Source organism: Rhinoderma darwinii, chromosome 1 (assembly GCF_050947455.1).
Source record: "Rhinoderma darwinii isolate aRhiDar2 chromosome 1, aRhiDar2.hap1, whole genome shotgun sequence".
NCBI classification, from domain to species: domain Eukaryota; kingdom Metazoa; phylum Chordata; class Amphibia; order Anura; family Rhinodermatidae; genus Rhinoderma; species Rhinoderma darwinii.
In genome coordinates this window covers 333,284,269-333,299,479 of record NC_134687.1, presented here as the reverse complement: position 1 = coordinate 333,299,479, position 15,211 = coordinate 333,284,269, and the positions used below count along the sequence as shown (strand labels likewise).

The window sequence follows — 15,211 nt, the reverse complement described above, 5'->3', positions numbered from 1 at the left end:
AGCTGCTGCACTACAGGCGATAAATGGCCGGGTACGTTCCGTGCCCAGCCATTCAGCGCCTTTCAACAACGCAAGCGGCGCAATGACGTCATCGTGCCGTTTGCATCATTCAAGCCCAGCAGACCTGCTCAGAAGAGAGCAGGTTTGCATTGCCACCGGATGGCGCAGGAACGGGATTAAGGTGAGTATGTACATTTTTATTTTTTTTAATCCTAATAAAAATGTGAGTGACATTATCTACGGGGGGCTCTATCTACAGGGGGGGCTATATACAGGGGGTGGGCTATATGTGGAGCACTATAGGGGGAACTATATGTGAGGCACTATATACAGGGGTGGGCTATATGTGGAACACTATTTATAGGGCGAGATATATGCTGGGCTCTAGCTACAGTGGTGGGCTATATGTTGGACACTATATAGAGCGGTGGGCTATATCTACAGGGGGGCTATATACAGGGGTGGGATATATAGGGGGAGCTATATGTGAGGCACTATATACAGGGGTGGGATATATGTGGAGCACTGTTTATAGGGGGAGATATATGTAGGGCACTATCTACAGGGGTGGGTTATATGTTGGACACTATACACAGGGGTGGGCTATATGTGAAGCACTATCTACACGGGGGGCCATATATGGGGCACTATCTACAGTAGCGGCTACAGGTGGGGCACTATTTTCAGAGGGGGCTATATGTGGGGCACTATATACAGGGGGGCTATATGTGGGACACTATCTACAGGGGGCTGTATGTGGGGCACACTGGGAGCTGTATACAATTTAATGGAAACCTATATGGCAGGGGTTGCACTAAATTGAGATGTATTTGTGCTGTTATTGTATTTATGTACTGAGATTTGTTCTGGTGCTGTATATAAGTACTAAGCTATGTTCTGGTACTGTATATATGTATTGAGATTGGTTTTGGTGCTGTATATATGTACTGATCTTGGTTCTGGCACTGTATATATGTACTGAGCTTGGTTCTGGCAATGTATATATGTACTGACCTTGGTTCTGATGCTGTATATATTCACTGAGCTTTGTTCTGGTGCTGTATATATGTACTGAGCTTTATTCTGGTGCTGTATATATGTAATGAGCTTTGTGCTGGTGCTGTATATATGTAATGAGCTTGGTTCTGGTGTTGTATATATGTAATGAGCTTTGTTCTGGTGTTGTATATATGTAATGAGCTTCGTTCTGGTGCTGTATATATGTAATGAGCTTTGTTCTGGTGCAGTATTTATGTACTGAGTTTGGTTCTGGTGCTGTATATATGTAATGACCTTTGTTCTGGTGCTCTATATATGTAATGAGCTTGGTTCTGGTGCAGTATTTATGTACTGAGTTTGTTCTGGTGCTGTATTTATGTACTGAGCTTTGTTCTGGTGCTTTATTTATGTACTGAGCTTTGTTCTGGTGTTGTATATATGTACTGAGCTTTGTTCTGGTGCTGTATTTATGTACTGAGCTTTGTTCTGGTGTTGTATATATGTACTGAGCTTGGTTCTGGGGCTGTATATATGTACTGAGCTTGGTTCTAGTATTGTATATATGTAATGAGCTTGGTTCTGGTGTTGTATATAGAACTATATTGCTTGTAAAATGTACAAATGGCTTTATGCTCAAGTTACATTAATAAAAATGTGGAAAAATTTACACCGCATTGATTGGTAGAGAAAACATACATGGCGAGGGGGAAGGAGATGTTGGGAAAGAGGTTCGGGGGGAGGGGGGCAAACTGAATCTTTGGAGAACCTAGCTACGCCTCTGACCCTGGGGGTTCCTTAAAATCTGGTTAAGTGTTCACCAGAACACAGTAGGAAGACATGTCACTTTTACAGTACAGATAGGACATTGATTTAAATTTGTTCAATGATGCTTGGCAAAACACATCTCACCCAGAATATAGAATGATGGAATGCTTTACCTCCCTTCTACACCAAGGTTTTTTGAGGAAGGAATGGGAGTAGGGGTTCCCTGGGAGTAGAAAAATTGTTTAGGGGTTCCCTCATGGTTATAAGGTTGGGAAACACTGACTGGGATAGACTAGACGCAATACAAAATCAGAGGAATATTTTAATAGCGATGTTTTTGCAGTAGCCCACCACAGTAAGTAAGCCTATGCGTGCCCCATCCAGCCATATTGTAACTGTCATCATACATCATACATCATTGTCATATTTTATAAATCGATCTTAAGAAACTAAATATAGTTGCTCTGGGAAACAACACTGTAAGTATGAGGCAATTTTAATAGGTTCTTATCTTTTTACCAATAATAATGTTATAAATAAATAGACAGATAGATAGATAGATAGATAGATAGATAGATAGATAGATAGATAGATAGATAGATAGAAAACAGACTTTTCCAGAAAACTTAGGGTGTATTTACATGTGTAGGCAAAAAAAAGATAGTTACGCAAAAACCTGGAAAAAACACTGCGGTTTTGAAAAACTACAATATTTTGACTGCAGTTTTGTGTAATCACAGCTTTTTATTTCTACCCAAAATGTTGTGATAGACGTGGAAAAAAACAACAACAAAACGCCTCAAAAACGACAACACACTAGAAACAATTGGCCTCCTTGATAAAGTAATACACATTTTTTTATTTCATATAGTACCTTGTAAATTCTAAATCTGTTATGGAACAATGAGCTCTAAATTGCATTTTGTGTTGTAAGATTTTTGCAATGGTCAAGTTTTTAAATGCCATAAATTGTCCAAGTCTAAGACAAGGTTAACCTCTCTTAAAACGACGTAGACAGGGCTTCAGTAGATAGCACTCCAGGTATCAGATTAAATGACTCCCTTTCATTTTCCAGCATGACTGCTGATGTATTAGAAATGATATTCTGTGTTGATGTGCCAGTCTTGCCCTCAAGCCAATATGTTGTCATATCTCCTTTGCCCTGTGTGAAAAAATTTATATTATACAGCTGCAAAACACACCATTGGTTGAAAAAAAACAAAAAACGCAAGCCTGCTCTCCAAATATAAGTCAATGTTGGGCTGAAAGGACTCGCAAAACATTCAAATAAATAATTTATAAAAAGTAATGGACGAGAATGGAAATATGCTAATATTGTGGAATCAATCGCTTCCGGTTTGAAAATAGTTCTATATGTGCTCATACTTTGTTATATGTAAGGTAGCTTATGGACAAAACGAAATGCTTTCGTCCGTGGGGAATCTAATAAACAGCTCTGTCTGGGTAGCCAACATTTACCTACCTTATACATGGATCAAATTTGTACTTTCTACCTATATTACACTAACATTACAAGGAATCAATAAACTTGATAAAAAAAAATAAAAAAATGGAGAACCCTTTTAAAGAACATTTCCCAGTGAAATACAAACCCCAAATAATTAGAAAATCCCTTTCTATATGCGTTTTTAGGGTCTATGGATTCAATAAAGGAGAGCTTCCTCTGGAGGGCTTGGTTCAATGATTTTAATGGGCTGCATGAATACTAGTCAACTGCTTCCAAAAGCGACAACAGGCAAGTCAACATTCTCATCAACTGTTCATTAGTTATATCTGTTTCTGGAAATGCTGGGTGACAGATAACATGGCTCCCAATTTAAGCAACCATAGTAGTAGTCATGTAGCTTTCCCAGTCTACTGAACAGCAAATGGACCTAGTTATACTGCATTGAATTACAGGAGTATAGAATCTACAGCCTTGATTTTAGCCCTTATATAATACATGAAATGAGTCAGGCTATGGACACTTTTGCACTGAATTTTTTTTCTTGTTCATTTGCTTTCTAAATACAAAATTAAGTAATGTTCTAAGAATTCCTCATTAAAAATGTGATACTATTTTGCTGATGTAGAGTCTGTGTAACTCCTGTGAACATATCTGGTGGTCCTGCTTTTTCTGACATAGATCCAAGAGCACTGTAGCGTCCACGGCCGCAGACTGTCGGGATCCCCCCCACCGACGGCCACAGCCATGGATCTGTGAGCGCTGGCCCACATCTCCTCCCCAGGAGACGCCAGCGCTCACTTCCGCTCCATTCTGCTGTTCCATTGGGTGCGCGCGCACGCTCGTGCCCAGCCTTAAAAGGCCAGCGCACGCACATGAACATAATCATCAATTAACCCATGATCACCCTTGACTATAAAAACGGTTCTGCACTTTTACTCATTGCCTGAGCGTTGTTGTGTAGTCTTGTAAATGGTCCCTTAGTGTTATCCTGTTCCCAGTGTTCCCGTACCTGCTACCTGTATTCCATACTACCGTTGTTCCTGTGACTTAGAAAGTTGGAGGCGTGTTGTGCCATTGGTCACACCTGCTGTGTTACACCACGCCTGGTGTCTGCTGCCAAGGTCCCATCTGAGCCTAGGTGTTACTACTGTCTGAACTATATAGACAGGTTGGACTATATAGACATTGACTTGGTACACTGATTGGCTAGCTGCTATCCTGCTACGGAAGTAAGGAAAGGGGGAAAAAGGTTCCAAGTGTTCACGGAGGGCAAATCACACAAGCTATACTGAGAGATTAGATAGGGAGGAAAGCACAGGTAGAGGGTGGGGGAATCACACAGGCTGATTATCTGTGTAAAGAAAGAGGAGAGCACCCACGACAGACTGTGCAGGAGAAGGAGGGGGAAATCACACACTACTCAGCATCAGTATCTGTCAGGACAAGCCCTAATGGGCTGTAGAAGGAGAAATCAGTACAGGAAGGAAACTGTGCTCATACACGAGAGCTGGTGAAAGCAGAAACATCCTGGTATCACAGAATTCACCTCCAGCATGTATTACTGGGAAGGATACACATACACGAGCAAAATCTGAAACTAGGAGCAGGTTGCAAACTACATCTCAGTAAATCTGAAGATGAATGAAGGAATGGAGATTGCAGCCTGAAACTTTTTAACTCTAGTTAAACACTGACATATGTAAAAATTATGTTTTCCATGTCAAAGGTGTCCATAGACTTTAATTTCGGAAGGTCAGAAGGAGAGCGGGATAAACCATTTTACCAAAATATACTTGATTGTCTTCTGCTCATAGATGTGGAAAATGCTATTTGCATATATATATATTTTTTTGCTGAGAATACCTCCCAAAACTCTTAATGCTTTCAAATCATTGAGGTCTTCTCTTTTATGTACCAATAATGTGTGTGGTTTTCATAATGTCCAAGAATTAGTTCTTGAAAAGACAAGTTGTATCAACTGTACATTAAAGGGGTTGTCCTAAGATTAAAAGTTATCTCTTAACCACATGATAGGTGATAACATGCTGATCGGTGGGGGTCTAACTACTGGGACCCCCACCGATCACGAGAACGGGGACCACGTTCCTCCAAATGCATGGAGCAGCAGGTCGCGCACCTGCACTGTCGCTCCGTTCACTGTCTATGGGACTGCCGGAGATAGCCTAGTACATCGCTCAGCTATCTCCGCCTGTGCCATAGAGAATAAATGGAGCAGCAGGGCGCATGCGCGACCTGACGCTCCATTGATTTGGAGGAACGGGACCCCTTTTCTCATGATCAGTGGCTGTCCCAGCAGTCAGACCCCCACCGATCAGTATGTTATCACCTATCCTGTGGTTAGGAGATAACTTTGAATCTTGGGACAACCCCTTTAATATAACTGAGGGGGAAACCAGCACAAAAATGCTAGAAACCCAGAATACTGCACATGAATAAACATAGCAGGCGCTCAAAAACAAATAATAATAATAATAATAATAATATAAATTATTAATAAAATGTATTCCTAATTATTGACATCCACATTTGGCTGATGGGGTACTTGATGTGTTGTTTAACATGTTTCTATGTAAATACCTTGATTGATAATGTACCACGGCATACTAGTGTATATCCTCCGATTTGTTTCAACAAATCATGAGCACTGGAGCTGCACTGGATTTTCAATGCTAGAACAAAAAAAGATATTTTCTTTTACAAAATATAAATGTCATATTTAAATAAATTTACACCAACAATGTTTCATTGTAATCAATTATATTATACATAGCCTGTCCACTAATGGCATGAACAGGTCTCTGACAAGACGTCCAGTTCTGCTGCTGGAAGCAATGGCAGCACAAGAAGTATTGGACCGGGTTTCAATGACTGAATGCGTAATGTTGGATGGTGTGATTAATACAGAGCGCCACTGGACTCTGGAGCAGTGGAAATGTATGCACTGGAGTTATAAATCACGCTTCACCATCTGGCAGTATGACAAATAATCTGGGATTGATGCCAGGATGATGCTTCCTGCCCAAATACGCAAAGGCAACTGTAAAATATGGTGGAGGAGGAATAGTGGTGTACGGCATTTTAACATGATTTGGTAAAGGTCTTTTAATTCCAGTTAGTAAAGGAAAAACGAAAAATATCAGTGCCTTCTCAACTTCTGTTCTTGTGGTTGAATAGATGCGGAACCCCACAACCATCGTAAAAAAAATCTACTTAAAAGCTTTTTCCTAAAAAGTGAAGGTTGTTTTATGAATGTAATGTTCGTTCCAGTGTCATATTTTTGGCCTTGTACTGTAGTATTTGATTTTATAGATCATGTACACTACTATCCTGTTACCATACATCCTCTGGTCAACAGACATTAAAAAACATATTTATCTCCTCTTCTGCATTATCTATGTAGTTTAAAAACAAACTAAGAAAAAAAACCTTCAGTAAAATGATGGAGATCATATAATATAACATTACTCTAGAATTGTGTGCGTAATATACCATATATTATATAGTTTACTATGTTAACGGTTACACAATAGTCTATGTGTTTTCAGTCTTTGTGTACACAGAGGCTCCTATGTCCTGTAAGCACTGTCAGTAGTCACTTGTCACTTCTTCGCACACTCTTGATAGCTTTGAAGTTATGTTTAGTCTGATGGTGTAAGAAAATGTTGTCAAGAAACAGTAAGTGGGTTTTATCTTTTCACCTTGATACAGATATTTCTTCCATCGCTCCTAATTTCACCCTACTGTATTTAGCTTGTGTAAGCAGCCCTCAAAGATTTTACTCAAATGTATCTGCATCAATTCAATGTTCTATAATAATGATCAGAAAGAAATGATCTTTTCTTTTTATAATGTAGCCTATGATAAAGAAGGAAATGTAGAAATGTCACCTTCACTTGTGGATTCCATTCTTGAAGCAGTGTTCACTGTGTCTCCAAACAAGCAGTATCTGGGCATCTTTGATCCAACAACACCAGCAACTACAGGTCCTAAAAAAAGAAGTCATACAATGTATTCAGTTATGATGCAGAAATTATTGTAAATATTATAAATGATGTACCCTTTATGAAGTTCATGACACATATAGAGGCATCATTACAGTCATTATCTGTAGGGAAAAGGCAAGGGAACCCATGAGTAAGATATATGGCTTGTTTTTTGCGGAACGAGTTGTATTTTCCAATTCTTTTTTTTTGGAGGGAATTGAAAAAAACCCGCTATTCTAGCATTGTTTTTCGTAATTTCAAATTTTGCTCCATTTACTATGTAGTGTAAATAACATGTTAACATTATTCTATGGGTCAGTACGATTACGGCAATACCAAATATGTATAGTTTTTTTTAATGTTTTACTACTTTTGCACAATAAAAACTCTTTTAAAGCATTGCCGCTTTCCGGAATGCACAGCGGAATGCACGAATAGTTGCCTTTCCATGCCTTGCATGTGCGTGATTATGCGCTAAGGTGTTAATAAAATGGGAGCATTGACTCAAAGCTGTCTAGTATTTGACAAACTTGTGAGCCTATGTTAACTACAATTGCAAATAGTGCCGTTATTGGGACCTTGAACGTAGCCAGTAAAAGTAATTTCTCTTTCCAAATGTTGCCCAGTCTCTTTATTATTGTGAAATAGTCTACATTGACCTTAACTGAGGCAAATGAGGTCTGCAGTTCTTTAGATGTTCACCTGGGTTCTTTTGTGACCTCATGGATGTCATCGATGCGCTCTTAGTGAAATTTTGGTGAGCCAACCACTCCTGGGAATGTTTACCGGTGTTTTACGTTTTTTTCCACTTGTAGATAATGGCTATCACTTTGATTCACTGGAGTCCTAGAGCCTTAGCAATGGCTTTGTAACCCTTTCCAGACTGGTGGTAGTGTTTCTACGTCGGTCACTAAAGGGCCTTATTCCGATGCAATAGACTTTTTACGTTGCGGCATCGGAATAAGTAAACAGAGCAGGGAGCTGTCAAATCTCCCTGCTCTCAGCTGCCAGAGGCAGCTGAGGGCTGGGGGTGTCCCTGCTCTGCCGGGTGAGATCGATATTAGTATCGATCTCACCCGTTTAACCCCTCAGATGCGGTGCTGATTAGCGTGCACCGCATCTGAGTGGTTTTGGAGAGAGGGAGGGAGCTCCCTCTCATCCAACTGACACCCAGCGATAAGATTGCCGAGTGTCTGTTTCTCCGATGGCAGCCGGGGGCCTAATAAAGGCCACCAGGTCTGCCTGTAATGATTGCCTGCTAGATCATGCCTCTGGCATGACCTATCAGATGCGGACAGGCATAATACACTGCGAAGGATCGCATAGTGAAGTCCCCTAATGGGACTAGTAGAAAAAAAATTTAAAAAAAATTAAAAACCCACTTTTTCCCCCTTACAAACTGCTTTATTATTAACAAAAAAAATAAAGTAAACAAGTTACACATATTTGGTATCGCCACGACCGTAACGACCCCAACTATAAACTTATTACATCATTTAACCCGCACAGTGAAAGTCGTAAAAAATAAAATAAAAAAACATGCAAAAATTGCTGTTTTCTTTGAATCCAGCCTTAAAAAAAAATGTGATAAAAAGTGATAAAAAAGTCGCATCTACTCCAAAATGGTACCGACAAAAAATACAAGTCATCCCACAAAAAAAAGCTTTCCTACAATTGCATCGGCGAAAAAATTAAAACGTTACGGCTCTTCAAATATGGAGACACAAAAACAAATAATTTTGAAAAAAAAGTGTTTTCACTGTGTAAAAGTAGTAAAACATACAAAAACTATACAAATTTGGTATCGTTGCAACCGCAACAACCCGCTGAATAAAGTTATTGTGTTATTTATACCACACGGTAAACAGCGTAAATTTAGGACGCAAAAAAGTGTGGCAAAATTGCTGTTTTTTTTTCTATTCCCCCCAAAAAACGTTAATAAAAGTTAATCAATAAATTCTATGTACCCCAAAATGGTGCTATTAAAAAGTACAACTTGTCCCGCAAAAAACAAGACCTTATACAGCTATGTCGACGCAAAAATAAAAAGTGTATAGCCCTTTGAATGAGACGATGGAAAAACGTAAAAAATGGCTTGGTCATTAACGTCTAAAATAGGCTGGTCATTAAGGGGTTAAAAAACAGCATTTTGTGTTTACTTGGGTTATCTGTGTCCAATTTTTAAAAATGTTAAAATTTTAGATTAACCCCTTAGTGACCAGCCTATTTTAGGCCTTAATGACCAAGCTATTTTTTAAGTTTCTCCATCGTCCTGTTCAAAGAGCTATAACTTTTTTATTTTTGCGTCGACATAGCTCTATAAGGTCTTGTTTTTTTCTGGACAAGTTGTATTTTTTTAATAGCACCATTTTAGCCAACATACTTTTTTTGGGGGGGGGATAGAAAAAAACCCAGCGGGTTGTTACGATTGCAACGATACCAACTTTATATCGTTTTCTTACGTTTTACTACTTTTACACAGTAAAAACCCTTTTTTTTCAAAATTATTTATTTTGGTGTCTCAGTATTTGAAGAGCCATAACTTTTTATTTTATTTTTTTTCACCGATGCAACTGTATGAGAGCTTTTTTTTTTGCGGGACGACTTGAAGTTTTTATTGGTATCATTTTGGAGTAGAAGCAACTTTTTGATCACTTTTTATCACATTTCTTTTCTAAGGCAAGATGCACAGAAAACAGTAATTCTTGCATTGTTTTTTATTTTATTTTTTACGGCGTTCACCAAGCGGGTTAAATAATGTAATAGCTTTATAGCTGGGGTCGTTACGGACGCGGCGATTCCAAATATGTGTAACTTTGTAACTTTTGTTTTTCATAATGAAGCATTTTTTAAGGGGAAAAAGTGGGTTTTTCATTTTATTTTTTTACTTTGGATTCTTATTTATTTATAATAAACTTTTTATTAAACTTTTTTATAATACACTGCAATACTTCTGTATTGCAGTGTATTACTGCTTGTCTGTGTAAAATGGACAGGCATCTGCTAGGCCATGCCTCTGGCCTAGCAGGCATTAACTAGTGGCAGACCTGGGGGGCCTTTATTAGGCCTCTGGCTGCCATAGAAGACACCGGCACCCTGCGATCATATAGCGGGGTGCCGGTGGGGTAAAAGAGTGAGCCACCTCCCTCCAAAACCACTCAGATGCAGCATTCGCTATTGAGCGCCGCATCTGATTAGTTCAACGAGCGGGATGGATACCGATATCGGTCTCACCCGTTTGAGCAGGTCTGCTCCCAGCCCTCATCTATCTCCAGCAGCTAAGAGAAGGGAGATTTAACTGCTCCCGGCAGTGTTTATTTATTCCGATGCAGCGCCGTAAAAAGGCTACTGCATCAGAATAAAGCTCATTAGTGGCCGCCGTGACAACACGAATGGGCGGTCAATAACGGGTTAATGATCTGAAATATTCAAGTGTAACAAATATACACTACCGTTCAAAAGTTTGGGGTCACCCAGACAATTTTGTGTTTTCCATGAAAACTCACACTTATATTTATCAAATGAGTTGCAAAATGACTGAAAAATATAGTCAAGACATTGACAAGGTTAGAAATAATGATTTTTATTTGAAATAATAATTTTCTCCTTCAAACTTTGCTTTCGTCAAAGAATGCTCCATTTGCAGCAATTACAGCATTGCAGACCTTTGGCATTCTAGCTGTTAATTTGCTGAGGTAATCGGGAGAAATTTCACCCCATGCTTCCAGAAGCCCCTCCCACTAGTTGGATTGGCTTGATGGGCACTTCTTGCGTACCATACGGTCAAGCTGCTCCCACAACAGCCCTACGGGGTTGAGATCTGGTGACTGCGCTGGCGACTCCATTACAGATAGAATACCAGCTGCCTGCTTCTTCCCTAAATAGTTCTTGCATTATTTGGAGGTGTGCTTTGGGTCATTGTCCTGTTGTAGGATGAAATTGGCTCCAATCAAGCGCTGTCCACAGGGTATGACATGGCGTTGCAAAATGGAGTGATAGACCTTCCTTATTCAAAATCCCTTTTACCTTGTACAAATCTCCCACTTTACCAGCACCAAAGCAACCCCAGACCATCACATTACCTCCACCATGCTTGACAGATGGCATCAGGCACTCTTCCAGCATCTTTTCAGTTGTTCTGCGTCTCACAAATGTTCTTCTGTGTTATCCAAACACCTCAAACTTCGATTCGTCTGTCCATAACACTTTTTCCAATCTTCCTCTGTCCAATGTCTGTGTGCTTTTGCCCATATTAATCTTTTCCTTTTATTAGCCAGTCTCAGATATGGCTTTTTCTTTGCCACTCTGCCCTGAAGGCCAGCATCCTGGTGTCGCCTCTTCACTGTAGACGTTGACACTGGCGTTTTGTGGGTACTATTTAATGAAGCTGCCAGTTGAGGACCTGTGAGGCGTCTATTTCTCAAACTAGAGACTCTAATGTACTTGTCTTGTTGCTCAGTTGTGCAGTGGGGTCTCCCACTTCTCTTTCTACTCTGGTTAGAGCCTGTGTGTGCTGTCCTCTGAAGGGAGTAGTACACACCGTTATAGGAAATCTTCAGTTTCTTGGCAATTTCTCGCATGGAATAGCCTTAATTTCTAAGAACAAGAATAGACTGTCGAGTTTTATATGAAAGCTCTCTTTTTCTACCCATTTTGAGAGTTTAATCGAACCCACAAATGTAATGCTCCAGATTCTCAACTAGCTCAAAGGAAGGTCAGTTTTATAGCTCCTCTAAACAGCAAAACTGTTTACAGCGGTGCTAACATAATTGCACAAGGGTTTTCAAGTGTTTTCTAATCATCCATTAGCCTTCTAACACAGTTAGCAAACACAATGTACCATTAGAACACTGGAGTGATGGTTGCTGGAAATGGGCCTCTATACACCTATGTAGATATTGCATTAAAAACCAGACGTTTGCAGCTAGGATAGTCATTTAGCACATTAACAATGTATAGAGTGTATTTCTGATTAATTTAATGTTATCTTCATTGCAAAAAACTTTTCTTTCAAAAAGAAGGAAATTTCTAAATGACCCTAAACTTTTGAACGGTAGTGTACGAAAATAGAATAAATTGGGAACCTTTTCACAGCACGGTCAGTATTACATTGCCTATAAGGTTAACTATTTAGGTAAACATATAAATAAACATAAAAATAATACAAATATTTTAATCCCTGTCAGATATAGGCAATCATCATGGCCAGGCCATGATTCATCTTTACCAATCCAATGTTTTTCCAATTTCCCCTACCTTATTCTTTGCACCACCTAATCTTCTTACAGTATTCATTGGTTGATATAATCTGTCTACACTACGTTACCTCACTTATTATCACAAATCTCAAATATTCCTTCATAGGCACATTTTATACCTAAACTAGGTTGAAATAATGTGTGCCAATCTTAGAAGGAACTATTCACAGCATCATCTATTTTATACATAATCATTTAGAAGTAAATTAAAGAAACACTCCCACAATTTTTTTTATTCTCCGGCCAATTAGAGAGGCACATTATGTAAATTGTGGTGAAGGTAATCTTCTTACCGGTGGCTGTATTTGTGAATTATCCACTCCCTTCTGGTCCTCAGCTGTGTCATGTGACCAGCAATAGGACTCTCCAACTGCCACAGCGTCTCGTGTGTGGACAGGAAGTCAGTTTCTCCATTCATTCCTATAAGACTCACATTGAGGCTGTAATAGTAATGAATGGAGAAACTAACTTCCGGTCCACACATGAGACGCTGTGGCAGTTGGAGAGTCCTATTGCTGGTCACATGACACAGCTGAGGACCAGAAGGGAGTGGATAACTCAGAAATACAGCCACGGGTCAGAAGATTACCTTCACCACAATTTACATAATGTGCCTCTCTAATGGGCCGGAGAATAAAACATTTAGTGGGAGTGCTTCTTTAATAAAACATACCTGAATGAATTCCAGCACGTATCTGTAGTTGGGTATTGGGCTTATGCGGTATTCGAAAAGTCTTGCACACAGCAACTAAGTCTAGTGCCATACTTGCAATTTCACTTGCGTGGTAAATACCATTCTCTTTGGGAACTCCAGAAACAACCATATCTACATAGGACATGAAATGCATATGCGTTATTTAAAAAAAGGTTTTGCATAATTTTATGAAATCGAACAGGTTGCTTAAAGGGTTTCTTTACAATGGCCTATTCCAGACATACTACTTAAATAAATTCCATTAGGTAAGATTTATCAAAACATGTGTAAGGTTTCAGATTTTATTGTCCAAGGTACCTCTGAAAAATCTGGAGCTTGAATATTATTGGTAGCTATGGGCTACTAATCCACTTTTTTCTTTGTTTTAATAAACCTCCCCCAATATGTCCCCAATGGATATATCCTATAAAGGCATGCCCATGGCTTCATAGGGCATACAGTGGCCATGCAGAAGTGCTACTCTTTGCTAGTTGGTTTCAAAATATTCTCATTTTGGGGGCATTTTGACAGAGGTAGCCAGGAATATATAGTTCATCAGTTTCTTTCTGAACCTCCTGAACAGAGTAGTTATATAGACTCTGTTCATACTGTGAGGTGAGATATTGGTGCATCTTTAAAACAAAACATGGGCACTAATAAAAATCAAACAAAAAAACAAGCAAAAAAACAAAATAACTAATGGGTACAGAAAACTAAGGCCCTGTTCACGACTGCATCAGGGCATTCCGTTGTTCTGCGCCGTCAAAGGTGCAGAACATGGGAATGCCGAACGCAACGAGCTTTACTGGGTTACAATTGACTTTAATAGGTTCCATCAGCTTTCTGTTGGGGTGTCCATCGTTTTATCGTAAACAATAGCACCGAATGCTGCACTATTGTTTTCAATAATTCCTGCCGAATCTGTGACGGATGCCCCTAACGGAGCCTCCTACGCAGATGTGAACAGCCCCTAACAGATTCCTGAGTGGCTGCTAGAAGCTTGTTCACATTTAACACCATCTCATTTTTAGGTCCAACATTTGGAGTTCATTAATTTCATAATATTCTTTATATGAGTCGGACCTTTGTTTTTCTGATACAAAGCTCCAGGTACCATTCACACAGCCATATAGTTCCATAATAAAAATATTGCTACATGCAGTCAGTTTTAGGTGGAGTTTAGGAGCTTACTGCTTAATTATTGAGTTCAATGTCTAAATCGTATGTGCAGTAAGCTCCTAAGCTCACTCTAGTGGTGGCTACAGGTAAACACAATTTGGTTTTTTAACTCTAAGGAGGAAGTTAACAAGCTTTGGCGTAGAAATGTAGAAAACGGTCCAAAAGTTACAAAAATTGCAACTTTAGAGCCATTTCCCCTGCTCTCGCTGCTTTCCGTAAAAACTGGACGAAGCTTAGTGAAAGGGTGCATTTACGGCCAATGCATTTACTATAATTTACACCAGAAACTGGCATGGACAGCCGAAGATGCAGCAAATTTATAAGGAGGCATGTGCCTCTTAATAAATTTGGGCGGACTTTCACTTTAAGACCTCATGCAGCTGGCAGCATTACAAATGTCTGTTTTATGAATCTTTAACATGGTGGCCATAGTCTGCCATCAGCCCATACTGTACCTATGTGTGCCTATATTTCTTGCGGAGGCACACATAGCCTTTTTCTAACGGATTCAGTCTGTTCTTCATGGGAGAGCTCCATTCAAACCAAGTCTGCCACTTGAGGTTAACAGATCATTGGCCTAACTAGCCTTCAGCTATGGGTGGTGCTCTCCTTGTTATAACTGACAAGCAGATAGAAAAAGTAATAGTTGCTGCACTGTTAAAATTTACTTACAGGCGTCACCTATTGTCTCCACTTTGTACACATCATAGTTGTCAATGATGTCATCAAATGTGGTGTAGAGTTTGTTGAGGAAATCTACCACCTGGTAAGGGGTACTGGTGCTGGACAAATTAGTGAACCCAACAATATCACTAGAAAGATGCAATAAAAACATGTTACATAT

General features: G+C 39.5%; 1 protein-coding gene across 1 annotated transcript in view; it reads right to left on the bottom strand.

The window, feature by feature from the left end:
* Nucleotides 1-2,565: 2,565 nt before the first annotated feature.
* LOC142749969 (atrial natriuretic peptide receptor 1-like) overlaps nt 2,566-15,211 on the bottom strand; it is a 140,538-nt gene continuing 127,892 nt past the window's right edge. Inside the window, exons 19-23 of the mRNA XM_075858656.1 lie at nt 15,040-15,179; nt 13,168-13,320; nt 7,141-7,239; nt 5,831-5,922; nt 2,566-2,926 (exon numbers count right to left, since the gene is read on the bottom strand). Coding sequence (XP_075714771.1) covers nt 2,765-2,926; nt 5,831-5,922; nt 7,141-7,239; nt 13,168-13,320; nt 15,040-15,179 — 646 coding nt within the window. The 3' untranslated portion in view covers nt 2,566-2,764. The remainder of the gene's footprint in view (nt 2,927-5,830; nt 5,923-7,140; nt 7,240-13,167; nt 13,321-15,039; nt 15,180-15,211) is intronic.